This window comes from Dermacentor andersoni, chromosome 8, assembly GCF_023375885.2.
Source record: "Dermacentor andersoni chromosome 8, qqDerAnde1_hic_scaffold, whole genome shotgun sequence".
NCBI classification, from domain to species: Eukaryota; Metazoa; Arthropoda; class Arachnida; order Ixodida; family Ixodidae; genus Dermacentor; species Dermacentor andersoni.
In genome coordinates, this window is record NC_092821.1 from 3,505,674 (window position 1) to 3,532,881 (window position 27,208).

The following is a 27,208-nucleotide window of genomic DNA, read 5'->3' on the forward strand; positions in this document are numbered from 1 at the left end:
GAGGGGCTAGTTGGTATGACATTATGAGAACAAAGAAAAAACTGCGCTAAAAAGGACAAGACAGAGAAAGAACCACACGACACAGGCGCAGACTGAAAACTGGTTTAATGCTCCAACGCCACCTTCCTACCAACAACAGAACGCATGCGCACCAACCGCAAAGGCCAATGCTGCTATCATGTAGTCAAGCCAAGAAATGCCAACTCCTTGCGGTACAAATGCATGGAAGCCTCACTAACACATGTATCTGGCCATAATCTCGCGATTTCTAAAGCTTCGATTACTTCATGCTCTTTCTTATCACTTGCCTGTCCGACAATCTTAGTCCTGCCGAAAAGTGGAGTACAAACTTTGCCGTCATGCCTGCAGGTCTTGCAATGCTTAGGAAGATGCTGTCCTCTAGAATTATCTAGTGAATTGGCATGTTCTAATAATCTAATATTAATGCAGCGGCCTGTTTGTCCAACGTACACGTTGCCACAACTCAGCAGAATCTCATAGATGACATTCGCTCTACAAGGCACAAGCTCTACAAGGACTAGTGATTTCGCCTTAGGCCGAAGCATTGAGATACGTGGTGATAGTAGACTGTTCGATGACCATATCTTGTTCTTACTGGTTCTATGAATTTAGTAACATATTCTTAAATGTTTGCGGTATCTTGTTTTTGGTTGATCATGTGTGACCATATCTGTGCTAACTGCAATGCTACATGGCAAGCTTTTTTGCGCATAAATAGGCCAGTTTCAGTGCAAATAAAACCAGTTGTTAGTCATTGCTTGTGTTGTGGTTTATGTTTCTTTGTCTCCGTCCCAGTCGCACTGTGCCTTTTCAATAGCTAAGCTCGAACATGCCGACCTTTACATACTTTTGCCTTGTCGTCTGATAGTCAAACCCGTTTATAGAATTAATTCGATACCATCGCAAATAGTGATCGTTGTATCAGCAGTTCATTATATGTGAATGCACCCTCCAACAGATGAAAAAACTAACGTGACTGCAGCTCGCACTGGCAGTTACAATTCCTATTACTTGACCACATTTTACTCCGAAAATTGTATTTCAGTTTTTGTTCCAGACACACTTCCGCATCTAGGTGCAAATTTCTGTTAAAAGTGTCATCTAAAGAACAGAATGAGGCGATGTAGCTCTTTCAAAACAGCACCCAGCTGGTTGCGTGATCACCTGCCATTTCGAAACTATGAGCTATAAGCTATCTCAGAAGCCACCATACTGCTTCGCCCTGAAGCATGCTGGAGACAAGCGGACATGCCTTGAGAGCATGGTTAGCCTAACATTGTTGAAAGTGGGCTACTTTCCTCGCAGCTTCTGAAATCCATGCACGGAGCTTGCTCATCTTAGCGCTCGTATCTTCAGCGAGGTTAGACTAGAGCAGGGGGTGCGCTTCCATGCATATAATTTGGTCATGATACCGAGCTTCAGAATTTAGCGTGTGCTTTCTCTTACCACAACCGTGTTTGAAGTGTTCGTTGTTACAAATGGCGTTTTTGAAAATGTTTGTTATATCAAACATTCAAAAATGTTAAAATGTACGGCATTATTTTCATCTGTTATTCTATCTAAACTGTATACTCGGTCAGTACAGTGCTCATCGCTTCCTACAGACTGGAAAATGGTGAGGGCGGTTCCAGTCCATAAATCAGGTAACGCAGTATGTCCCGAGAACTACCGACCCATCTCATTAACTAGCATTCCATGCAAACTCTTAGAACACGTAATATATTCTCACCTCATCGAGTTCCTGGAAAGCAACTCGTTCTTCCATCCATCTCAACACGGTTTTAGAAAATCTTTTTCATGCGATACTCAACTTCTTTGTTTTACTAACAATTTGTTTGCCACCTTAGATCAAGGATTTGATATTGACTGTATATATTTAGATTTTGCCAAAGCTTTTGACACGGTACGTCATAACCTACTTACCCATAAACTTAATCAGCTTAATATTGACCCAAATGTGTTGTCTTGGATTAAGGAGTTTCTTTCTAATCGATTTCAATATGTCACAACCAATAACTATTCATCTGCTTTTTCAACAGTTACGTACATCCGGAGTGCCACAAGGCTCCGTCTTGGGGGCCTCTACTCTTCTTGATTTATATTAATGATCTCCCTAACTGCGTAATGTCATCATCAATTAATCTGTTTGCAGACAATTGCGTAATATAGCGAAATATCACTAACCCTGATGATTCAGATAAACTGCAAGGAGATCTTCACAATGTATCACTCTGGTCAAAGAAATGGCTCATGAAACTGAACGCTAGCAAGTGTAAATCGATGCACATATCACGTACGGCCAGCAATAGCAAGCAGTGCCGATATGTACTGAATGACACTTCATTAGCGACCGCTAACGCTCACAAATATCTTGGCCTTCACATAACTAATGATCTTTCATAGCATATGCATACTAATTATATTACTGCTAATGCTAATCACATGTTAGGATATATTCGTTGTAACTTTTCTATCGTCCCTACCTCGGTAAAATTGACACACTACAAAACCCTAGTCCGCTCAAAACTTGAATACGCATCTGCCATTTGGGATAACAATCAAGCATCACTAAACGTAAACCTTGAAGCAATTCAAAATCGAGTAGCTTGCTTTATTTTATCTAACTATTTCCGCCATTCCAGTGTTACATGTATGAAAAAAAACTCTGAATGTGCCAGATCATTCATTACGCTGCGAATGTGCTTGTCTTTGCCTATTCCACAAGGTTTATCACTCTAACCACGTGCTCAAGGATCAAGTTATCACCCCACTTTTCTATGTTTTATCCCGTTCTGACCACAGATGATAATGATGAAAAACTTTATTTATCCCTCTTTAAAGGGAAGGGGGCAATGGAATAGAGGGTGGGGGGAGGAACTACTTGGAGTAGGCCTCCTTTATCCTCTCAGCCCACTCCAGGATGGCCTCCTGAAGATCGGGCCTAGAGCTACGCAAGGCAGCCTCCCACTGCTCCTCACTAGACAATAATTGCTTGAGGAAAGGGGGAGGGGGCTGCCTAGGGCACCCCCACATGATGTGGTTCAAGTCTGCTCTGGGAGAGGCACAGAATTTACAAGAGGGAGAAAGGTAAATGGCGGGATGAATGCGGTGGAGGAGGTAAGGGGACGGAAAGGTGCGAGTCTGCAGCTGTCGCCACAGAACTCCACACCTACGCGGGGATTTGCCCACGAGTGGCGGAAAGGTTAAGCGGTCGAATCGGTAGTGTGTGCAGATTTCGTGGTAAGTAATAAGTCGATCCCACGCTGTAAACGGCGCCTCCTCCGTGGCGAGGTCCGACGCATCTGATGCCTGAGCCCGGACTGTAAATCCTCGGGCACTGGCATGAGCCGCCTCGTTTCCGGCAAGGCTCGCATGTGCGGGAGTCCAGATTAATGCCACAGTTTGATGGAAAGGATGGGCCAAGAAGAGAGAAAAAAGCTGGCTTAGAGACCCTACCCGCTCCGAAGTTATGTATGGCTGCTTTGGAGTCGCTAACGATAACTGATGAATTTGGAATTGTGAGGGCCAGGGCTATGGCCGCTTCCTCCGCCTCCTCCGAGGAATAGCCAGGAATGGAGGCGACCGCAGCGACCTGCCCGTGAGAGTTAATGACTGATATTGCGTAATGATTTATGTTACCATATTCGGCGGCCTCAACATAGAGCACGTCTTTAGAGGTGGAGAATTGTTTTTGGAGAGCCTTTGCTCGCTGCCTCCTGCGCTGTTTGTGATGCACAGGGTGCATATCTTTAGGAAGTGGGGGGATGCAGAGGTTCTCGTGTATGTGATGTGGAATGGTGTATTTAGTCTTGATGATGGGTGCCGGAGTGATAGAAAAAGTTTGTAGAATGTGTCGACCTGTTGCGGTGTTAGAAAGTCTGCTATATTGGGATGTGAGGTGGGCTTCTGTGAGTTCAGAAAGTGTGTTCAAAGTTCCAGTAAGCATTAGCCTTTCAGTGGAGGTACGTATGGGGACCCCGAGAGCGAATTTATATATTTTGCGTAAAAGAGTGTCGATCTTATCTGATTCTGATTTAAGGAAATGTAGATATGGTGTTGCGAATGTAATCTTACTGATAATGAAGGCCTGGATCAAGCGGAGAAGTTCGGCCTCCTTAGTCCGCCATGTTTATTGGAGACTCGCCCTAGAAGACGCAGGGTTTGATCGACTGTGGTCTGGAGTGTATGTAGGGTATATGTGTTGAGCCGGTTGCTTTGAATGTGTAAACCGAGCATCCGGAGCCTGTCCACTCTAGTAACGGGGATGTGGTTTGGATTACCTCTATGCTAGACATGTGTTTTCCGGCCCCCCGGTGGGATGGCAGAAGTAGCAGCTCGGATTTTTGAGGGGAGCATGTGAGATTCATAGCCCCGGCATGAGCCACGACGGTGTCTGCTGCGGCCTGTAGAGTGCCTTGAATCTCTCCGTTGGAGCCGCCAGTCGTCCAAAGAGTGATGTCATCGGCGTCGAGTGAAAACTTGAGATCGGGAATAGACCGCAATGCTTGCGACCATAGAAAGATTAAAAAGAAAAGGGGACAGCACTGAGCCTTGGGGCGTGCCGTAGCTACCTAAAGCGTATGAAAGGGATTGCTTTGTGCCTATGTGTATCGTTGCGGTACGGTTGGATAAGAGGGTACATATGTAGTCATATGTCTTTCCCCCAACCCCAATGAGATTAAAGGGAAGCTGAAAGCCTTTCCAGAAAAAAATGAGTGAAGAGCACTAAATCGTGGTTTTCAACCCTCTGAATTCGAATATCGCATCGAAATTGAGTGAAAGAAAGCGCAAACATATTTTATTTCGACAAAAAGTGCAGCAGCAGCCACGCCCAGCTCGTGCGCCTCATTTCCGCCTATGATTGGTCGGGCGCCTCGTGACGTCAACGATGGTGTTCGTCCGGACTGACTGCTGCTGCTACACACGAAGAACAGTGCAAGGTAGTTTGGTGCTGTTTTGCTGAGACGGTCATGGAAAATTTCGAGAGCTTGCGTTTCTCTGAGGAGTTCGGCGTTAAGTCCAAACTCCACGAGAGTGATTTTGCGCGCGACGGTGACGGGCGACGGCTTCGAGCGACAAAGCGGGCCGTCACTTGAACAGATCGCTCGGTGTTGTCGCTCGATCGCTCGTTTCTAGAAATCTAGAACTCGTCACTCGTCGCCCGGAAGTGCTATGAGCGACTAGCCAATAGCGCGAAGCCGGAACTGGATGTACATAACTCAAATACTACTGTTTGACGCACGGAACGAGCAAACTATTGAATTTTACACGTGTAAGAATAGGAACCTAGTGCAAGACCTTCAGAAAATTTTATGCTCCTTTTTCAGTAAAATACATCAACTTAAATTGATAGAGCATGCATCACGCTAGTTTCGGCGCGTATATTGCTGCCCTCATACCGGGAAGTCGTCGCTCAAAGCCGTCGCTCGCGTGGAGTTCAGCTTGCAGGCGACGAGTGAACGCGACAGCCATCGCCTCGCTTGTCGCGCTGTCGCTGTCGCGTGCACGATCACTTGGAAGGCGTTTATACTTTACTCCTTACATGTACGAGCCGATTGCGAAGAGCCGGCCTCTCCAAGAAGCAAAAAATTCTGGTGCAAGCACTTCTTTCCGCGCGAACGAAGGCGAAGTGTTAGCATCTCCTTGTGTTGGAAATGTTCTTTGGCGAGTATGTTTTTTTTTGCTAAGCTGCATTCAGCGTTCCAGTGAGTACGTTTCCGGGCAAACAACTGTAGTGTTATGTTCCTGCATGCGTCCTCGTAGAACGTAAGCGGTGATGCAATCTTCGGCATTTGTGCGCTGCCCCAAAGCTGTCGGCAATCTAGACAGGGGGTTTAAACGCGGGAAAAGTTTACCGGCTGTTGTAGCACGTGTAGTATAGAACCTTCGTCAGCGCGCCATCCGCACGCTACTCGTAACCGGCGAATTCCGTCTCCTTGGCGTCTTGGCGTGAGCAGGCATTCCAACACATGCAAACTTTACGTTTGCATGGCGTTATGGTAGCTGCATGCAGGCTGTTCCACAACACACGTGCGCATAGAAAATTCGCGGCGCTTGGCGATGAAACCTGCGTCAAGGGTGGGCGATAAACATGCACCTTCCGTTCAGCGTGCTAACAATTTTTTTTAGGAGAACCCAAAGCACGCATTAAAAGGGGCACGGCCAAGACTTTGGGAGGAGTCGTGATACAATTGAGTGAACTCAATTGGATCACCACCAATATCTGCCATTCCATGACTAAGGGAACTAGGGAAAGGAAAAGTTATTTAAATGCAGGTTTTGAACCGAGGTAGGCAGTCTAGAAGCTAAACCTATAATCTGCTGAAAAGCAGCCAAGGGCTGTCAAGTATCGCTTGTGCCACCTAGCCGCGTCTGAACTCCGAACGACTAGTTGACGTACAAGACGACAAACCAACATCTGCAACGAAGCTCATGGTAGTTCCCCTCAAGTTAGCTCAACCTGCTTGAGGAAAGTCGTCAGATCTAGACTCCCGGGAAACCCAGCCCAGCAATAGCATCAACTGCAACAAGATTGGCTCGCCAGCGTTCTTCAGGAAAGCTCTGCCGTCGACTCCACGACTTATGGAACTGTGTTTTAGTGGACCTCTGTTAAGTGTATCCTTGAGTAGTGTTAGTTTTTATGTCCACTGTTAATTGCTTGTTGTATTTCTTTTGTCATCATCGTTGATATATATTAAGTGCATGTGTGTTAGTGTTCTTCTGTTTTTTCTTTTGTTTTAATTTGTGCACTGTTGTCAGTCGATAAATACATATATATAATTTTTCGACTCCGACTCCTTCAGTGTGTTTGCTTGAGTGCGAAATGACCAACCAGCTTGTATAGATCTTTTCATCGGGCGAGGAAGATAGGGTGCGCGGAGAGCCTTTCCTCCTCTCTGGCTTGGCCGATCCGGCACGGCGCTGCTTGAAAGTATTGCTGTCGCGTGCTGCGGAACGATTTCGAGGTGTTTTAGATGGTACTTTGTGAAATTTACGCCATGCCCGTTCATATAAGGTCTTCAGGGAAGGCTTTCAGAGCATCGGTAACTACAGTAGGTGGAAATATCTCTTGGGGGTGCAAAAATGTGACGCGCTTTATCATACGCAGTGTACTCACGTTATCAGTCGCGGTGTGTGTATGTGTTGTGAACTATTTTGCTTATATCGGTTTTGATTCAACAAAGAAAACCGGTGTCTCTGTGTTAGCAGCATGAAATGGTAAATCTGCTCACTATCAGACCGCTTGGAGGAGGGAGTAAAACATAAAGCATAAGAGCGCATGCTCGTGCACGGCCAACCTAGGGCAACCATGAAACATCTAAACAGCAGGTACTATCAAATATTTGTGATGCACCGACATCGTTCTCACGCATTTCAAGTCTAGTAGGCTTCAAATTACCATATATCTACGCTAGCCTTCCTGCATGAGGCCGATGGCGCTGCTCAACACAGCGATCACTGCGGTTGGTGAACCAGCACGATACATATGTAAGCTGTGCGCTTCGGCATAGCCTTTTTGGCCTGTATACAGCCACAATGTATGCGAGGGATCGCATAAAAAGAATGCGATGCAAATTTTTGAGGACAAAATTTCCGTAATACGTGTGAGTGCGTCGTAGAGAACGGAACAAACACAACCTAAAAAAAAAAGTTCGGTTACCATCCTCTTTCTCGAAAAAGCAAGAGAAAACGGGCTAACGCCGCAATACGACCCGCATAGTCACGCCGCACAACGTTTATGAATACATAACCGCTGATGCCGTATGCTTGGACCATGCGGTATATAGAACAAAGATATCTGTAATCCAGCACCTACCACTGCTTAGGACGCTCGCGCAGTTCGTAAACAGTCCCTTTGCTGGACAAGCTTAATTCAGACTGTAAGGTATGCTGCTATTACTTGTCAAAACTATTTTATTCAGGGGCGGAAACCTCATCCATCGAACCAAGTAGTCACGCAATGTAAGCTGCAGCGAACAGTTTGAATGCTTGCCCAAGTATAACATCACAGCTCCTATCGTAGCAGAACGGTACCCACACGGTTACGATAGTCGCTTATGTTTCATGGCTCCTAAACCGCAGCTTGCAATACTGCAATAAGGTCACAATTGATCTCTAAGGGTGATTGTAGGCTCAAATATGCGCGCACACATCGCGCTGCGTGTTCCGTCCACCTCTACACCAGCAGAAATTCCGGCCATGATGCCTTAAACCACTTCAGCACGCCTCACAGAACCGTTTACCACGTAGAAGACGCACGTCATACTAAACAGACCACACGACCGTGAAAACAAACGGCAGAACCTACCGCCGAGCGTATACCTGCCATGCAAAAGACCGCTTTCACCCAAGCCAGTATGGCGCTGCTCATAGGCGGCGCCACTGCGTTCACAATATGGCGGCACCTACGAAAAAACGGTCTATACCCTGTCGATGGCGCATGGGTGACAAGCCGTGACAGACAGTATAAGTGGGTTTGATGGAAGTAATGAAAGTAGCCTGCTCTCTTGCTTTGCAAGGATGCCATTTGTTGGGCGTGTTGGTAAACTGAAAGCATATTTAGCACCAGGAAACAAGGATGGAAGGGAGACGACAACACAATGCGTTACACACCAGTGCACACAGATAAAAGCGTGTACCTGAAGCCTTCCAACCAGGATGCTGGCAACGTCGGCTGAATCAAGGTACTGCTGGTAAAGCGCCCGTTGATGGTCCGTGAAGCGGCAGAACAGCACCTGCGCAACAATTTTTCTCTGCACTCAGCTGAGACCAGGGAAAAAAAATGCCTCACTAGCTGCAGAACATGCCAAAAACCAGAGTGCATTTTAGAGAAAATGTTGTGTAGCTGCTCACAATGTGTAGAAAATGTGTAGTCGTGTAGTGTGTAGTGTGTGTGTAGTGTGTGAAAATGTGTAGTGTGTGTAGTCGTACTTACCTTTTGGTCTGCGCCCTAGGCAACTGTACCATATATTGTCTGAATAAACTCTTTGACTCAGGCTTGCACCACGAAGGCATCACTGACTATTACAATGCAACAACAATGACAAAAAAGGCCTTGACTGCAGGATCTATAACTTTCGTCGAGTCTTACATTCTTCCTGATTCCATCTTAGCAAATTACAGACAAGAGAAGTGCGTTACGCTGCAATATCTTATGTGCTGGTGTAGCAATCCAGCGCCATCATTTAGCATGCACTATCAATGTGGTTTCACAAGCACTGGAGTACTCGACTACATTATCAGGTCGGCTTGTCTCAGTCACTGGTGCCCATCGTATCATCCTTGGCTCAAGAAACGGGACTGTTCTTGTCTATACACAGCTTTAGATGAGCGGCATACAGCTTATGATGGCACTGTAGCTTATAAATGTGAAATACGTAAGAATGATCAGCACAGCTTGTAGCAGAATATGCATGGCCCATACACTTTGTATGTGTGTCATTCCTTCGGTCACCCTCACGTTGTGGGAGCACTCGCTCCCATTTCCTCCAAAACACTCGCATCGTCCCGTTCGCACGTGGCGGACGGGTTGAGCCGGCGTAGACAAGAGAGAGAGGCACTACGCGCCCTCCCTTTCTCTGTCACTCTTGTGACTTGCGTACCCCTCTCCCCCATTCGGCTCGCGGGAAAGAGAAACGTATCCGGCGGGTGAGGAGGACTTCCCCTCGCAAAAAGGTAAAAAGGCATAAAAGCGCGCCACCGGGGGAGACTCGCTCTCTTGGGAAGCCGGACAACTGCACTGCCTGGACAAAATCACCTGCCGGAACCCGTGAGTGACCTCATTTGCCTGACCAACCCAGGCAACAAGGCAAGCCTATTTAGTACCATTACTGAGAGGACGTCCCTCTGCGAGTCTTCTTTATTGCTGGTAGCAATAAACATTATTACAGCTGACGCCGCTGGTTGCCTTATTCGTTCGAACCCGACGTAGCCGCGATTCCCGCGCTATGGGTTGGGAGTACCTCGAAGCGACTGCTTGGGGCTAGATCCGGAGCTCGCCTTCAGCCCTAGCTGCACGCAGAGTGGAACCCCACAACATCTACCCTTCAGGATAGTGGCGGAAACACAATGTGCGCACAAGGTTGTCGGCACTGGTGCAGTCTAATTGGGAAACAGTTTGCCAGCCAGATGCCAGCCAGGTTAAGTCCAATGTTGAAGGACTGAACCATTCTGTACTGACACAAGTTATGAAGGTTGAAGAGATTGTGCACACAGGTTATGCCTTCATAATATAGGAAGGCAAGTAGAATGTGTAGAATGTTCAGTTCAGTTTATTATTCTTTATATACAATGAATTGGTAAGAGACAATATACAGACGAGGGTCCCAAAGTCAAAGACTGCAACGGGACCCTCGGTTAATAATAACAATGTAGAGATGTATTCAAGAAGAGCAAGCTAACTAAAGGAAGCACACACAATCGCGAAAATACAACATAGAAAAGAAGATCAATGAAAACAAATTGAATGTATATAAGCCTAAAGTGCAAAACAAAAAGCTGTCAATACACACAATTGACAAATGTAGTGTAATGAATGACGTAAACTTAGTTACACATATAAAACAGCTTAACGGCATGACTAATGTTGAATTCCAATGGTAGATCGCGAGCGCTCGGCCGGATCACGAACGGAGCGCATCGCTCCGACTGAGATCGCTCTCATTTGCGCACACCATATCTGCGAAGGGAATGTGTGCGCTCCTGCGGGGGCACTTAGTACACGAAAATCAAGTGAGAGGGCGCTAGGATAGAGAGAGGAACAAGCGCTTGGAAGCGCAACCCACCACCCCATTTCACTGTCTGTGTCAGAAGAATCAACACTCGACTTGGAAATTGTACTGTCTGAGTCGGAGCTGTCTAGGAGCGCGAACAAAATCGCACGGCGCGAAGCGGCGTTAGGGTCCCTAGGAATACTTTTTAGGGACCCTAGCGGCGTCCACGCTTCCCATGTCGTCCATAGCTGCCCGCGACTGGAAACAGGCAACCATGACAGGAAGCAGAGGCGGGTGAAGGAAATACGTCATGAGGACTTCCGGTCAAATCTGCCGATTTCGGCGGAGCAAATATTTTTGCTCCACAGAGCAATCTGGGATCAGCGGCTGGTCCCAATCTGCCATTGGAACACACAGCTCACGCTCCCACTCTGCCATTGGAATAGGATTGCTCCATACAGAGCAGAAAAACTTGATCTGGATCTGCCATTGGAATTCAACATATATGTATTGTTAGGATCAGCCTGCAGCTATTTCAGCCTGCTGCACGTGTTCCAATCCAACCAGATGGTGCGCACTTCAGAGAACTGCGGATAACCAGCAGCCAAGTGGCGCTGGGTCAGCTCAGGGGAGTTCTCGAGGGGAGGTAATTGGCGGAACCTGCCCATGAGCTTTTCGAGAAACCAGACGATGTACTATCCGGCCGCGTCAACAGGGACGGCTCAGAGTTCTACGAAGCCCCTCTGACTTCGGCTCTGGACCACTGAAACCTGTGCGGCACTGAAACCTGTGCAACACGTGTATGTGAGCCCGCCTCCTCCAAAAGGGCAGGTCATCTTCAATGACGTCGAACTATGACGTCGAGTGGAGTGCTTATAAGCAGCGATTGCCGGCTGCTAGAGGGTGCTCGTTGTGTGCTCGTCGTAGTGAGCTGAGTGCTCGTTGTCGTGCTCGAGATGTACTAGTGATCTGAGTGCTCGTTGTCGTGCTAGAAATGTACTAGTGAGCTGTGTGCTCGTTTATAAATGTACTCGTGAGCTGTGTGCTCATAAGCTGTTTGCTGTATGCGTCGTCTTGCGTGCTCCATTTGGGAGTCACGCTAGACTCTCGATGTATGTATTGTCTAAAATGTTAAAATGTAAATAAATCCTGTTCACCTAGTTCCTCTCAAGTTCATCCCTACAGCTACGACTTCCAAATCTTATATCTGAATGACAGCGGTGAGATCGGCCTACAGCTCATAGATCGTCCGACAACTCGAACAAATGGTGGCAGCGGCGAGATCGTCCGACGAATCTAATAGTATGAAAGGATGAAGATTTAATGCTGACAGGTAAACCATTCCACAGTTTTATAGCAGCGAATGAAGATGTGTAATTTTTCCATAATTAGAATGAACCATAGGTAGTAGAAAATTGGAGTTACGCGCAAACCTGGTATTATTGTTATCGATGAGGTGCGTGGAATCGATGAATTGGTATGAGAGCTGTTTAGTAAGTAATTTATAAAACATAATTATTAGATGATAGTTGAACAAGTTCGTTACAACAAGGATGTTATTTTCACGAAGTAGTAGAGTAGCACTCATGAAAAACCCACTGTTAGTCGTAATGCGTATTGCTTGGTTTTGTAAGTGCTGAATAGACGAGGTATGAGTTATATGTGTTTCCCCAGGAAACAATACCATAATTAATATGACTGTGAATGAAGGCAAAGTATAATGCTAATAAAGCATCTTTAGAGAAATATGTTCTTGACTTGATTAATGATCTAATATCGAAGGCACACTTTTGCTTAATAATGAAGGCAACGTGTTGAGAAAACTTAAGGTTAGAATCTGATTTGATGCCCAAAAATGATACACAGTCAGAGACGGGAATGTGATGACCATCTAGAGTTATCTCAGGCAAGCGAAGTAGTATTCTTTGGCTAGAACGGAAAATCATAAATTGAGTTTTTGAAGGATTGATAATTAAATGATTGGACGAACACCAAGCAACATATGGTCAAGCTCATTGTTTAGTTTAAGAATTAAGGTAGTTAAAGAATTGTCACACATCGATGTAGTGGTATCGTCTGCTACAACCCAAATGCCGACTACCGACTGGCGGGAACAACCTAAGCCTTATCTGCACATGCTAAAAAGAATCCATTGCCAACCAATCAGTCATGGACATGTGCAGGTAACTGCACATGTCTATGACAACCTGAAGACAATCCAAGACAACCTGCAGCTACCTGAAGGTTGCAAAATCAAATGCTGGGACAGCTGGCACCAAGATGAATGTAAACAAGCTATAGGCATGGGAGCAACCAGCATGCACTTGGCATAGTTGGCGCATTTAAGTGTTGCCAGCTTGGAAATATATAATTACGTTTACTGAAGAGCTCGAGTGGTATTCTCAAGTGATAGCATGCGGGGATACGATTACTTTTGCAAGATTTCATGCAACTCAGCACGGGACGTGCACTGGGCCAACCTCGCTATTTGCCGCCAGCACAACAAACAACCACCGATGCGTCTGATGCCAAGGAATGAAATCACATGTAAGTGATTGTATGCGTGAAAGTGATTGTTAAACTATACGTGCTCACAGAGGTCACATTGCTCATTTGCATCGATGAGTTGGTGTTGAGTGATCATATTCGACAAGACACAGAAAAAAGGTATATAATTTCCATGCTGACCCACTTGGGCTTCGATTTCAACAAGTTGTTTCAGCTGATGGTGCTCTCTTCTTCCCCTCTAAGGAAAGAGCTGAGGCTGCAAAAGGTGTATGAAAATGCATGCCACCTGTGGCCAGCTAGAAGTTTCACATGAAAAACATGAGAGCAATAATCGAATGTATGCATGGTTATACAGACCAGGCTGGCCATTAACATCAACTGCCTACACACAAAGCACACGCCAAAAGACGCACCACTGGTGGCTAAGTGCATTCGAGAAAGGAGGCAGCTGTCCACCATGGATTTCTGCATCGTTGCTCTTGCTTCTCTGTTTTATTCAAGCATTTGGAATGAAATAAGTGACACTTGTCACATGTGTGTAGTAGCTAAAGCTTCAAGGCATGTCAAAGAACAATTGTTGCGTGGTGGGGTGCTCAAATACCTGCCAAAAGTTGCCAGCAACAAGATTCTATTCGATCAGTCTCGCGAGGCCTCATGAGCAGGAGCAATATCAGCAATGAATCGCAGCTGTTCGGTGGAAAATTTCTTGTTATCAAGCTTTCTTTAGTCATCCCAGTTTTCGTGGCACCTGATCATGCTTTAACGGGTAAACGATGACGTTGATGATGGCCTGCCCATGTTTTGGTTCAGTTTTATGCATTGCTGTATGCGGGTAAAAGCTTAGGTTTGAAATGTCGTTTGCTACCTTTACTGTTTGCCACTTCCTTACTCTGCTGCTCTTACTAGAGTGCACGACTGCACAAGTGCATCGTGTTGTGTGTTAAAGGTGCTAAGGCTTGCAAGGACTGCTCTTGTTAGTCCTATGCAGCCCATTAAGTTGTTGCTGTCACACAGTTCATGTTTATGGATCTACCTTTTGCTAGGCTTCGTGCATGTTGAACGACTGCTAGTTTCTTCATGCCGAACTGATTCATTTTTATTAAATACAAGGTTTTCCCTTGCCTCATTTTTTTGAAGTTTGTTTATTTTTTGACAATCATGTACAGATTATTCGTGGAAGCTGGCGAAAAGGAAAATAAATGCCTGACAACGTGCCAGCTACACATAAGCAGAAACAAAATTAAATTATGGGGTTTTACGTGCCAAAACCACTTTCTGATTATGAGGCACGCCGTAGTGGAGGACTCCGGAAATTTCGACCACCTGGGGATCTTTAATGTGCACCTAAATTTAAGTACACGGGTGTTTTCGCATTTCACCCCCATCGAAATGCGGCCGCCGTGGTCAGGATTCGATCCCGCGACCTCGTGCTCAGCAGCCCAACACCATAGCCACTGAGCAACTATGGCGGGTACATAAGCACAAACACTCAGTGAGAATAACAAAAAGAGAACAGTCAATAAAATGGCAATTCATAGTTTAAAAAGTTAAAAGAAGTAGTGAAAACCACATATAACTGCAAGGATACACAATATATGTAAAAAAACAAGAAGAAGAGGGTTAACCAAGGGGCTTGATTTTTATTAGTCATATCATAAGAAACCACAAACACTGACACCAAGGACAACACAGGAGGGGAACAAGCCCACAACCTTCACATTTCGCGTGCGATGCTCTACCAATTGAGCAGTACTCCCCGAGATCTTTGAAGCCGTTATTGAACTTTCCATCCAAGCATTCCAATGTAGTAAAAAACAGAATTGCCATGTCGTGCCTTAAGTCTTCTCTCACCAGATCCTGCATGCACAAAATGAGCGCCGGTTTTAATGCACGGGTCCGGTGTCTATTAGAAGCAGGTTATCCTAGCATAGCAGTGGCCACTGTGGCTGAACGCCTCAAGAAGTCGGTTTAGAGGGGGACGGATGTGATTACAGAAAGCAGTAATAGCAAAAAAAAAAAAAAGAGTAGTGGCTATTCCGTACATTCATTCAGTATCGCACAGGCTTAAAAAAGTTGCAAATAGATATGATGTCAATGTTGCTTTCACTGCTCCCAATAAGCTAGGTAAGATATGCACTGCTTTGCAGAGGAAAAAGGAGCAGATAAAAGGCAGAAAAAGAACAGATATTTGTCCAGTGAAGCACAATAAGAACAACAGTTTTACTGACTGTCGTATGGGTGTGGTTTATAAAGTTCCCTTTAGCTGTGGCCAATTCTACGTAGGGCAAACAGGGCGGTTTATCAATCAGAGGCTAATTGAACATAAAAGGTCGTTAACCGGTGGATCGCCTTCTAATCTTTCCCTACATTGCCAAGATTGTAACTGCACGCCAGAGTTAGATGAATGCGAAATATTGTACAGGGACAAGAATGAAGATACGTGTCTTATGGTAGAGGCATGGCATATCTATAATGGTGGAAGTGCGTGCGTGAGTCAGCCTTCGATTACTTTACATAAGGAAGAGAATAAGTGCCTTAACAGTTATCTCTCACGTAGACGGGCACGTGTACCCGACTGACACGTGGTGTTACCATTCCTGAGCTTGCGCAGATGAGTTTTGTGTCTTCTTTCTTTTTTCGCCTCAGTGCTCCCTTTAGTTATAGTCAGCGTTCGTGTTGTCCACTTCTCTTGTGTCCTGTCTGCATGCCTCATCTTTTTTGCATAATGAATACTTATCGCACTAGGTTCGGCAGTAATAGCTGTGAATTCGACGTTCTACGACCCCGGAAAAGGAGTTTAGTAGAGTAGTTTGCTGGGCCTGTTGGTGCATAGTGAACGTATAATGGTTTCCATCAAGTACGGACGCGAGCACAAGAAGTAGAAACAGACAGGACAACGCTGATCCAGAAAAGGATTTGCTGGTACCGAAATGAGAACCTGAGTGTGTGCTTGCATTTTCTCGTGACATGGGCTGGTGAGTATTGCGGTGAAGCTGCCGCAGTGGGCAGCTCTTGATTGCGCGTGCCTCATGCGTTTTCTTGTTTACATGGGATCTAGCGGATGCGAACAGACATGTATCATACGATCGCAGCTTGCCAAAGTACTGAACGCTGGTGCCGAAAAATTGTGTATTGCAGGAACGTATGAACCGGTAACAAATGAGCGTAACTCTATTCAGTAATTTTTTATGTTCTCAAGTGCTAACGTTGGCGCCGGGAAAATGTACGTAACTGGAACATATCAATGAGGTTCTACTTTGTACAGATGCATGTTGCAGCTGATCCTGCTAAGCTGCATGCCTTGCACCATCTAGTTTTGCACAAAACAATTACTAATTACTACAATTTCCTCTATCACAAAAGAGCAACTTGACAAATTAACAAACAACTAGAACAGCCCAATGGACGTCTTTAGACCACGACGGCACTCTCTGTCTTGTCGAATGCCTTGGCTCTGGAACATTCATTTCAACTGGTGTACTGTGGGAATTTAGGTGCCTTCTTGCACCTCATCCCCCAGCTGACGCGTTGTGCTTAGCTCGATCTCCGGGAACCGCCACCGTAATGACAACATGGCAGACACGGCATGCACACCGGAGCTACCGCCCTGCGCAAACCGTGCTTCTCCCTCCTGGGATCGAGTCATCGTGACAGCAAGCGTCACCGGGACGTGCCCTGATTGACCTCCCAAGTGGGGGCCCCCGGGCGCCCCCTCCACCCGAGCTCTCTTCCACTGAGCGCTTCATTGCCGCGACAGATGCTCACAGACCTGTAACAAGGTGGTTACGTGGAAACTTTGCTACACAAATTTTTGTTCTCGCACTTGGTGGACTGCTATCTGGTTAGCCCTGACACAGTGAGCATGCGCACTCAATCGGTCTGGCAGTGAACCTTAGCCTGCAAGTGCCGCACTGTGCTGTACCTTGGGTGAATAAACTTGTGCTTCTTGGCAATCTGACTCTGGAGCCTTCTCTACACCGTGTCAGAGAGTTTACTAACACTGACATGACATAGTGCCTTTCTGCGTTGCGAAATGGGGGAGCGTCATGCCCTTTCCTGACCGTCACTCGTAGGGCAACCCACTGTAGGCAACCCCTGTGCAAACCCATCTCCACAGTCCCAACACATGCCAGGGTTTTCTAGCTGTGGCTTGCCAAGCAACATTACTGCTTCACGTGTACAGCTTCTTGCAACAGTAGACAGTGTAACTGGTTGCGTGCAGGGCGCTAACATATTCCAGTTCCAGGTGTGGCCATCATTAAATTTGTAAGTGTCCTGACCACATTGATCAATGCTGGTGAACGGGCTTGAGTGCCTCAATGTGCACTTAGGCACGTGACCTGGCAACCTGACTCGTGCTGGTGGACCTGTTATTAATAAAGAATGCTTCGCAGCTCATCGACAGTCAGTGAAGACTGTCGACTTGTGTACTGCTTTTCTGTTACTCTGCAGCAGATGGCTTCCATCTCTGCCTGCGGGTCTAAGAAAAACTGGTCACTCGGCGCTCCTACAAGATCCAGTTTAGTTCTTGGGTGATGGCCATGCAGAAGGACTGCAGGCTTCAATCCTGTGGTGGCATGCGTCATGAAATGGTAAACTTCAAGATATTCAATGATGACTTCATTCAGAGGCTAACGTTCTCAAGTATAAACTTGAACATACTCTTTGAGTATGCGGCTAAATCTTTCGACTTGGCCATTAGTTTGCGAGTGATAGACAGCCGGATAGACAGCCCCTTCAAGATGTTCTACCAGTACCAATTCACCCAAATGTCGTCGATTCTTCATACCTTGTCTTTCATTGAAAGTTGCTTTGTCTGGTGGAAACAGTGCCGATTCATAGAAATGAGTGATGTGATCGCGTATCGGAAGTCCCAAGGCTCACCTGGATTACAATTTTATGACTGTAAGTGGACTTTTGGATGTTTTATGGCCACTTTTATGTCGACCGCATCTCCCACCTAGCTAAGGGTAACGCTAGTGTTGAACAAACGCGGCAGCTCGGCGGCAGCCGAAGCCCCTGGCGCCCGCTTCGGAACCCCGCTGTGGAGGCACGATGACCATGGAGGTGACCATAGAGGGTACAGAAATTACCCCCGAAGAATTGAAAACAGCGGATTGGATCACGAAAGTGGGAAAACATGTCAAGGAGCTGCAGGACCTTGCGAGAGGCATACGGCGAGAAAGCCAAAACAACGGTGAGCGGGCGGAACGCGGAACCGCATTTGGGGAAGGCAAGAAGGCGGCAGCGGCGAACGCCGCATATAAGAAGCTGGGGCAGAAGATTGCGGAGCGTTCAATTGCGTCGCACCTCCCACGATTACCGGCGAACGACAACAAGATCATGCTTCAGCCAAAGAACGGGCTGGCGCTCGCAAAAGTTCCGACTACCAGGCTGAGTGCGGCGGTGCGCATGGCAGCGCAAATTCCATGGGTTAAAAGGCAAGAAAAGGACGTGCTGATTTTTAACGACAAGCAAGGCACCCTGATTTTCAGCACCCCAGACATGGACACTGTCTGGAAGGTGATTAAGATTAAGTCTATCAAGATAGAAGACAAGGACTACAAAGTCACGGCGTACCTTGCGCCGCACGAAGACAACGGGCGGAGTGTGGTGCACAGCATCGACCCGAGATTGACAATAGAGGAACTGACAGAGGCCTTCGGTAACCCTAGGAACCCAGCGATACTTGGCGTTAGGAAGATGGGCAACTCCAGCTCAGCAATCGTCACTTCAAAAATGAGACAGTGCCGAGGTGGATGTACTGTTATGGCGCACCTCTGAAGTGTGCGCTCCACAAGGAACGCTACGAGGTGTGCTGCCAATGTGGTGCGCTAAGACACAAATCGGACGTATGCGTCAGCAAACAAGTTCAATGTTGGGGATGCGGAATGACGTCTCCACCTGAGGATCACGCATGTGAGCCCAAGAGTAAGTTGTGCGGCAAAGGCCATTTGGCAGCGGACCGGAAATGCAAGGAAGCTTTCAGGACCCCTTATACGATAAAGAAGAGGCAATGGGAGGCCAAGCTGCGCTTGGAGGAGGAAGCGTGGAAGGCGAAGGAGGCCGAAGTAGGAAGGAGCAGATGGGAAAAGAATCAAAGCAGATCCAGGAGTCCGCCAAGACAGCGGAGCACGTCGAGAGGGCGATTCCTTTCCGCAACTGCCGCAACGGCAGGAAGGGGAGAAGCAACAGAAGGTCGGGCCCGGGAATGCGAGGACCTCCGGCAGCGCTGTCGTCAACAATCGAGCGAGATGCACGTCGGCGAACAGAAAGGTGGGTTGGGCAGGCAGGGCCTCCCAGGATAAACGCGATGAGGAAATGTTTCAGATTAAGGAAGAGCATCGCATGCTTAAAGAACAGCTAGCGGCGATGAATAGGCAAATTGAGGAGCTTAAGATAGCGCTTAAGCCTAATTCAGCACATGTTAAACAACCACAAGTGTCGCAAAAGCCAAATACAGAAGGATCAGAGGAGCAGATAGCATCTCCGCCCCCTGGTAAAAAGAGGGCGAAGGAAATGGAGAACCCCATGATAGATAAGCATAGAGACAGTGATAGACATTAAAATAGCGAAACTGGAGGAAAAATTTGAGACCAAATCTGGTCAGGACGATGAATGGCACAAGGGCTTCGAGGAACACATGTTGGGGATGCTCCAAAATTTGACACAGCAGTTGCATCAGCGAGATAACAATATCACAGAGCGACTGCATCAGAGGGATAATAAACTCACTGAAGAACTTAAGGCAGAGTTTGTAAAGAGGGACCAGGCATATGAACAGCTCACCCGGCAAGTATTAGGAAATCAGATTAATCAGCTAGTTGACAGTGATGGCTCACAGATCCAGTAAAAACCCCATTTGGCAATGGAACTGTAGAGGCTTCACGCGCAAGCGTGCGGTCCTACAGGAATTCCTGAGGAACGGGAATCGACCGGAGCTAATAGCACTTCAGGAATGCAGCAGAAAAGCAAAATTGACGGGGTACAAATCGTATGTAGGCGAAGGCGAAAGCACGCAGGTGGCCACCCTAATCCCGCGAAATGTCACAGCAGTGCAGCATGACACTGGGAGTGCACAAATCGACCACATTCTCGTAGAACTGATACCGCGAAGAAAGAGAGACGGTAGCTTGTTTGTATTAAACGTCTACAGCTCTCCCAGACGAAGAAAATGCGACTTCGGGGATCTCTTCGCGATGACGCGCCGTAAAATTAAGAACAACCCACTGTTGATCCAGGGGGACTTTAACGCTCACCACACGGCATGGGGATATAAGCGAACTTCAATCAAAGGTAGGATATTGTGGGACGACATACAAACTCATAATCTGGATTTAATAACCGACCCAATGCAGCCTACGAGGAAGGGAACTAGTGTTGCGTGTGATACGACACCCTACCTCACCTTGACGGGGAGCAGCACTAAAGCCACGTGGTGCAATACAAACGAAGACTTAGGCAGCGATCACAAAATCATAGAAGGGGTGGTAGAAGGAGGTCCGACAACCTCCCGGAAAAGGAGGGTAGAGGCTGCAAATTGGGACTTTTTCAGGGCACTCAGGGAAGACCCGGCTCCCATCTCTACTACTGCGGAGTGGAGCGATGGCGTAGTGCGCATTGTTAAAGAGGCCACCGAAACGGTGGAAACTGAGGGGGACAATGAAGCAGTAGACAGGAGATTAGTTAATCTCTAGAGGAAAAAGAAAAGGCTGGAGGACTGACTTCGACAGAAGAGATGGGATCGAAATATCAGGAAAGAAATAGCGGCTTTAAACAAGGAAACTGATGAGCACGCAATCACGTTCAAAAAGCAAAATTGGGGGAATGTCTGTGATCAGATGGAGAGGAATATGAGTACCACAGGGACATGGCGACTTCTTCGCCACCTCTTAGATCCGGATACCGCAAAGTCAGCGTCCAAACAACAGCTGGAAAGAATAGCGCATCAATTCGATGGCACTAAGAAGGAACTCTTACAAGAAGGTAGGAATAGGTACAACAATCCCAGCGGACCTGAAAACCTCCCGAACTACGGAGGGGGAGAGAATTCGGAATTAGATGCCCCGATCTCCCTGGCTGAGGTCAGAGCGGAGATTAATCGGCTAAGGACTAAGTCAGCGGCAGGGCTGGACAGAGTGAGCAACAAAATGCTCCATAATTTAGACAACAGCTCAATCGCCAATCTCGCAACGTACATGCAGGAGTGCTGGGAGAAGGGGACGATACCGCAGAAGTGGAAACTCGCCAACCTCATTTTCATACCCAAGCCGGGTAAAAAACTGGGCTTCGAGGACCTCAGGCCTACATCGCTCCCCTCCTGCGTGGGTAAGCTTATGGAGCACGTCGTTCTGACGTGGCTCAATAGGTACATGGAGGAAAAGAGACTGTATCCGGACACCATGATCCATTTTCGACCAAAGCTGTCGGCATGCGACGTGATGCTGCAGCTCAAAGACCAAATTATAGACAAGCAAACGCGAGACACGAAAGTGATCGTGGGGTTAGATGTGGCAAAGGCATTCGACAACGTGAGGCATGTGTCCATCTTGGAGAATTTGAACTCACTCAATGTCGGGAAGAGAGTGTACGATTACATCAAGGACTTTCTTACCAACAGGAAAGCCACTCTCAGGATAGGGGAAGAATCTATAAAGAGCATTGACCTGGGTAACGTGGGAACGCCGCAGGGCTCGGTTTTATCACCTACCCTCTTCAACATTGCAATGTTGAGACTCCCCGAACGGTTGGGGGAAATTGAGAAACTAAACCACACCATATACGCGGATGTCTTAACACTATGGATAAACAAGGGCAGTGATGGGCAAATCGAAAGCTCCCTGCAAATTGCAACTGACATCATCGAGGAGTACCTGAAACCCAAAGGACATAAATGTTCGGCCGAAAAGTCGGAAGTACTGTTCCTGATGCCCCCCGGAAAACGGCGGCTTCACCAAAAGCGCAAGGCGGGCATCCACCTGTACGTCAACGGAGCAGAAATCTTCGCGGTCGACAGTATCCGCGTCCTCAAGCTGAGGATTCAGGCAAAGTGGAAAAATTATGAAACGCTTGCTAGGTTAGAAGCCAGTTCAAATCAAACGTGTTGTCAATAGTGAACAGGCACGCTGGGATGAAGGAGGCAAATCTCCTGAGGCTAGCGCAAGCCTTCGTAATCAGTAGGATAGTGTACGTGGCACCCTACCTCAAGCTCAGTTCTGTAGAACGAAACAAGCTCGAAATCATTATTAGGAAAAGTGTCAAGGTCACACTCGGACTCCCCCCGAACACGCCCACCGACAAACTTATGAAGCTACGTGTGTCGAACACTTTCGAGGAACTGATTGAGGCTGCCATTACCGCGCAGCATCAGAGGCTACTTGGATCTAAAATAGGGAGGAACATTTTAGAGAAATTAGGCTACGAGCCCAAACATGAGCAAGTGCGCTCAAGAGACATACCCAGACAGATCAGGGACAAGATAAAAATACCTCCGCTACCCAGAAACATGAATCCTGCTTTTCACGACAGCAGACGTAAAGACAGGGCAGTGGCATTACAAGCTAGATACACTGGTCGACAGGACGTCCTATATACGGATGCTGCAGAATATGACAGCAAAGCGGCACATGCGGCCGTGGCGGTTAGAGAAGATGGAACACCGGTGGCGTGCTGAACAGTCAGTGGAGTCGAGACGGCTGAAGCTGAGGAAGTAGCCATAGCCTTGGCCGTCAGCCAAAGAGGGGGTAAATGTGGTCATCAGCAACTCCAAAAACGCTGTGAGAAATCACGAATTGGGGAGGGTGACGGAGACTGCCATCCGTATATTAAAGAGGGAAGGAGGACCCAGGCAGCTTTTTCTGCTCGTTTGGGCACCAGCTCACCAAGGACTTAGAGGGAATGAGGAAGCTCATTCGGTCGCCCAAGGTCTCACTTACCGGTCGACCCCCGGAAGCTTCCAAATCACCGGAACTATAAACAGAAGAGAGGATATGCGCGCATACCAGGAAATCACAGTACACTACAGAGTAAATCGACAAATTTACCCGGGAGCTGACAGAACGCTCAGTAAGAAAGATGAGGTTATGTGGAGGAAATTACAGACGGGGGTTTTTCCAAACCCCGTACTCTACAGCAAGTGGCATCCAGGAGTATTCAGGTCAAAGTGCAAATTCTGCGATGAGGCAGCAAATCTGGTTCGCATGGTGTGGACATATCCGTCTAAGCATGATAGCTCGCACACTCTAGAATCCTGGGAGGCTTTGCTCCACATCCCAGACCCCAACGTCCAGCAGGACATCATCGGTCAAGCCCTTGCTACTGCTGTGTCTCAAGGTATTCCGGCCAATGGCTAGGGACGAAGGGGGAGAAGCATTTCTCTCCTGACGTTCATTGACTGGTGTTTTTAATAAAGTTTTTCCTCTTCCTCCTTGTCTTTCATTCTTTACAAAACGATGAGCAAAACGTGAACAAGGTGAATGCAGGAGCCAACAATTCGACAAGTGGACTTGTCTTCTTCAAGGCGACATATGCTTTCCTCGCCACAGCATATAGGAAAGCATACGTCGCCTTGAAGAAGACGAAGTCCACTTGTCGAAACATTGGCTCCTGCATTCACCTTGTTCACGTTTTGCTCACCGTCTTGAATTTCCATCTCCCGCATTCTTTACAAAGTTATTCCTCGAAATTTTGAGAACAGCAGCACACAAACAAATGTAATGGGAAAAAAAATGCCGACAGCACTTATCTTTTATGTTAGCTCTTCTCAGACTGAATATTAAAAGTGCTGAACAATAACAGGAGAGTGACCCATGCAACAGGCTGCATTACTATCAGAAAGCTTGCCTTAATGCAGTGTTTGCCACCAGCATTTCCCAGTAAACGTTACGTTTACATAAGCTGCAGTTGCTGGGAAGCATGAAAAGCAGTCAGGGGTTTTCTAATGCTATCGCATTCCGCCCTTAAAGGCCAAGCTCAATTGTCCTCCAAATTTTTTAACCACTTTGGCTCATACAACAAATTTTTCGGAGCAATTGTATGTGGTTATCTGTGAAAAAATTTCACAATCAAATAGCAAAGAGCTGTTGGGGCGGGCTCCACCACTGGAAAAGCTGGCGCTGCCGTCGGCACGACATTGTATGAGGGATCACGTGGACACGGCGGCCACGTCGACTGCTTCGGAAGTGCCAAAGCAAGCTGAAAACGAAAGTTTAAAGCCCCACCTGCGCTGCAGTTCTGATTAAGGGGGGAGATTTTCCCGCTTCGGGTGTCTGCTTGACAACGCTTGAAAGCACTATAAAAGGTAGTGGCTGCCTTTGGAGGCATCCAAGATGGGAGGCTACTGCTTGATGCCGCAGTGCCGGTCGTACACAACGGAGCCCGGTGTCACCCTTCACGTGTACCCGCAGGACAAGAAGCTGCGTGAAGCTTAGATCGTGAAACTTAGAACCGGCAAGCAGCCATCGGGTGTAAAGCAAGCACTTCCACGAGAAAGATTTCTGCGACAGGGTCGGGGCTGCAGTGTTCAGTGAGTAGCAGAAAGTGCGCACTGAGACGCTTGCCCGCACGTACAGACATACAGTGTGATGCAACTTGAGTGATAATGATACTGAAACGACCAAGAATTTAGAAGAAAAAAGAAAAGATTGAATCCTTGCGATGGCACATCACAAGTCGCTGTAGGCATCGAAGTATGTAGTTATAATGAAATTATTTTTGAACAACTCTAATAGCATCCACGCAACAATGGTTGCTTGTGTACTGTCAAATGCTTTTACGCTACAGTCTAAAGCTGATGGAACGGTGGAAAAACACGCTCACAGCAAAAGCAAAACATCATGCGTTGACATGCATGCAGACACGCAGTCGTTTGCTGCGAACCCATGCAAGCGCTGTACTGAGGCTTCATTCTGTTATGCTCCACTTGGTTACACAGACAACCCACCATAAAAACATACTTCACATAGTTTGCTCTCAGTGACTGCCTACTTTTCACGCAAGAAACCAGTTCCAGGGACTCCATCACGGCAACCACGTGCAGTGGGCATACACTGTCCATATTCGGTAAAGATATAGTATCTGTAAACCATTCTGTGCTTACTGTTTGCCCAAGATGATTATTTTGATAGTAAAAGCTTCTGTCGTTTTAAGAGTACTTACAGAAATTTTCAGGAGGCCTCCCGCGTGGTGTCCTTATTGAGTGCCGACAGCCAAACCTATGAGAAGCACGCTGCATTATCCCTCGTACTACGCAAGCAAGGCACTTCCAACAGATGGTGACTCCGTTAAGTCCTCCCCGCTAATAGAAATTTAAAATGTCATTTTCTAAAAATCAATTATTTGGCCATTTTTGGATTATGAGAGCCGCCGCCGCCCCTTAAGCAAATATCTTTTCCTGCCGCAATGGCAACTGAATGCGTCTTTTTTACCTGCTAGCTAGAAAACATTTTTCATCATACTCTTTATATCTGAAAATATCAGCTTCAAAAATATCAGAGAAAAGCTACTGCCCAAAGATGTTCATATTTTGCATGCAGCAGCAATATTAGCAAAACGAGAGAACAGAATTTCAGAGCCATGGTGTCTTTCCATGAATAGCAGCAACCCACCTCGGTCGTCTTGTGTTGCACAGTTTCTTGCAAGAGAGGCCTTGATGTCTTTCCCAGTGAAGCACAGCTTCATCATCATCATCATCATTATCATCATCATCATCATCATAAGCCTGGTTACGCCCACTGCAGGGCAAAGACTGCTCCCATACTTCTCCAACAACCCCGGTCATGTACTAATTGGGGCCATGTCGTCCCTGCAAACTTCTTAATCTCATCCGCCCACCTAACTTTCTGGCACCCTACGCTTTCCTTCCCTTGGAATCCAGTCCGTAACCCTTAATGACCATCAGTTATCTTCCCTCCTCATTACATGTCCTGCCCATGCCCATTTCTTTTTCTTCATTTCAACTAAGATGTCATTAACTCGCGTTTGCTCCCTCATTGAATCTGCTCTTTTCTTATCCCTTAACGTTACACCCATCATTCTTCTTTCCATAGCACGTTGCGTCGTCCTCAATTTAAGTAGAACCCTTTTCGTAAGCCTCCAGGTTTCTGCCCCGTAGGTGAGTACTGGTAAGACACTGTTATACACTTTTCTCTTGAGGGATAATGGCAACCTGCTGTTCATGATCTGAGAATGCCTGCCAAACGCACCCCAGCCCATTCTTATTCTTCTGATTATTTCAGTCTCATGATACGGATCTGCCGCTCCTAGCTTTGGAGAAGCCGTCGCGGCTCTGGACCTCCTCCGCAGGTACGTCGCACCTCACAGCGAATGAATGAAACCACGTTTATTCCACATTAAAATGCGTCGAAGACGCTGCGGTGGAAAGAGGAGGGGTGTTATTGGAAAAGGGGAAGGGTAAGGCTGCCTCCGTTTTATTAGTGAACGTCCTGGAGGCAGCTAAGTGGGGGCGGCATGACGCCTGTGACTGTCGCGGAGCCGATCGCTGGTGGGTGGTGCTGCAGGGTCCTGAAGGAACAGCAGCAGTGCTCACCAGTTCGATGGCATGGTCCGAAGACGTGGTATCCGGGCAAGCCCAAGTCCGGAGAGAAGAAGGCCAGGGTCCCTGCTGTATGGTGGCCAGGGCACGAAGCCTTGGTGGGATGTAGAGGGGGCACTCCCAACAAAGGTGGTTTAGATCAGCACGACATGTGCACATGCAACAGAAGCCACTTACGGGTGGTGGTGTGCCACCCTTGTGGAAACGGTTCAACAAGTGAGGAGTAAGGAGGGTGCTTGTCTGGATTCAGCGAAGCAGGACTGACTCTCGCCGTGTGAATACCTTTGGTGGAAGTGACGGTATAGAGAGAGTATTGCGGACTGCTGCGAGGTAGGCAGCACGTCGTTGTTTGGTCGCATGCTTGTCTGCCATTGGGTCTGCTACCTCAGATGTGGTAGCTAGGAGGGGATAAGGA

The 27,208-nt window shown here is 47.1% G+C and overlaps 1 protein-coding gene across 3 annotated transcripts in view; it reads right to left on the reverse strand.

Annotated features, from left to right (window-relative positions):
* Positions 1-27,208, reverse strand: part of LOC126526682 (DNA excision repair protein ERCC-6-like) — a 332,661-nt gene that overhangs the window by 127,229 nt on the left and 178,224 nt on the right. For all 3 annotated transcript variants that reach the window (XM_055068344.2, XM_055068345.2, XM_050174540.3), the window contains one exon: positions 8,661-8,756. In XM_055068344.2, the coding sequence (XP_054924319.2) occupies positions 8,661-8,756 (96 nt within the window). The remainder of the gene's footprint in view (positions 1-8,660; positions 8,757-27,208) is intronic.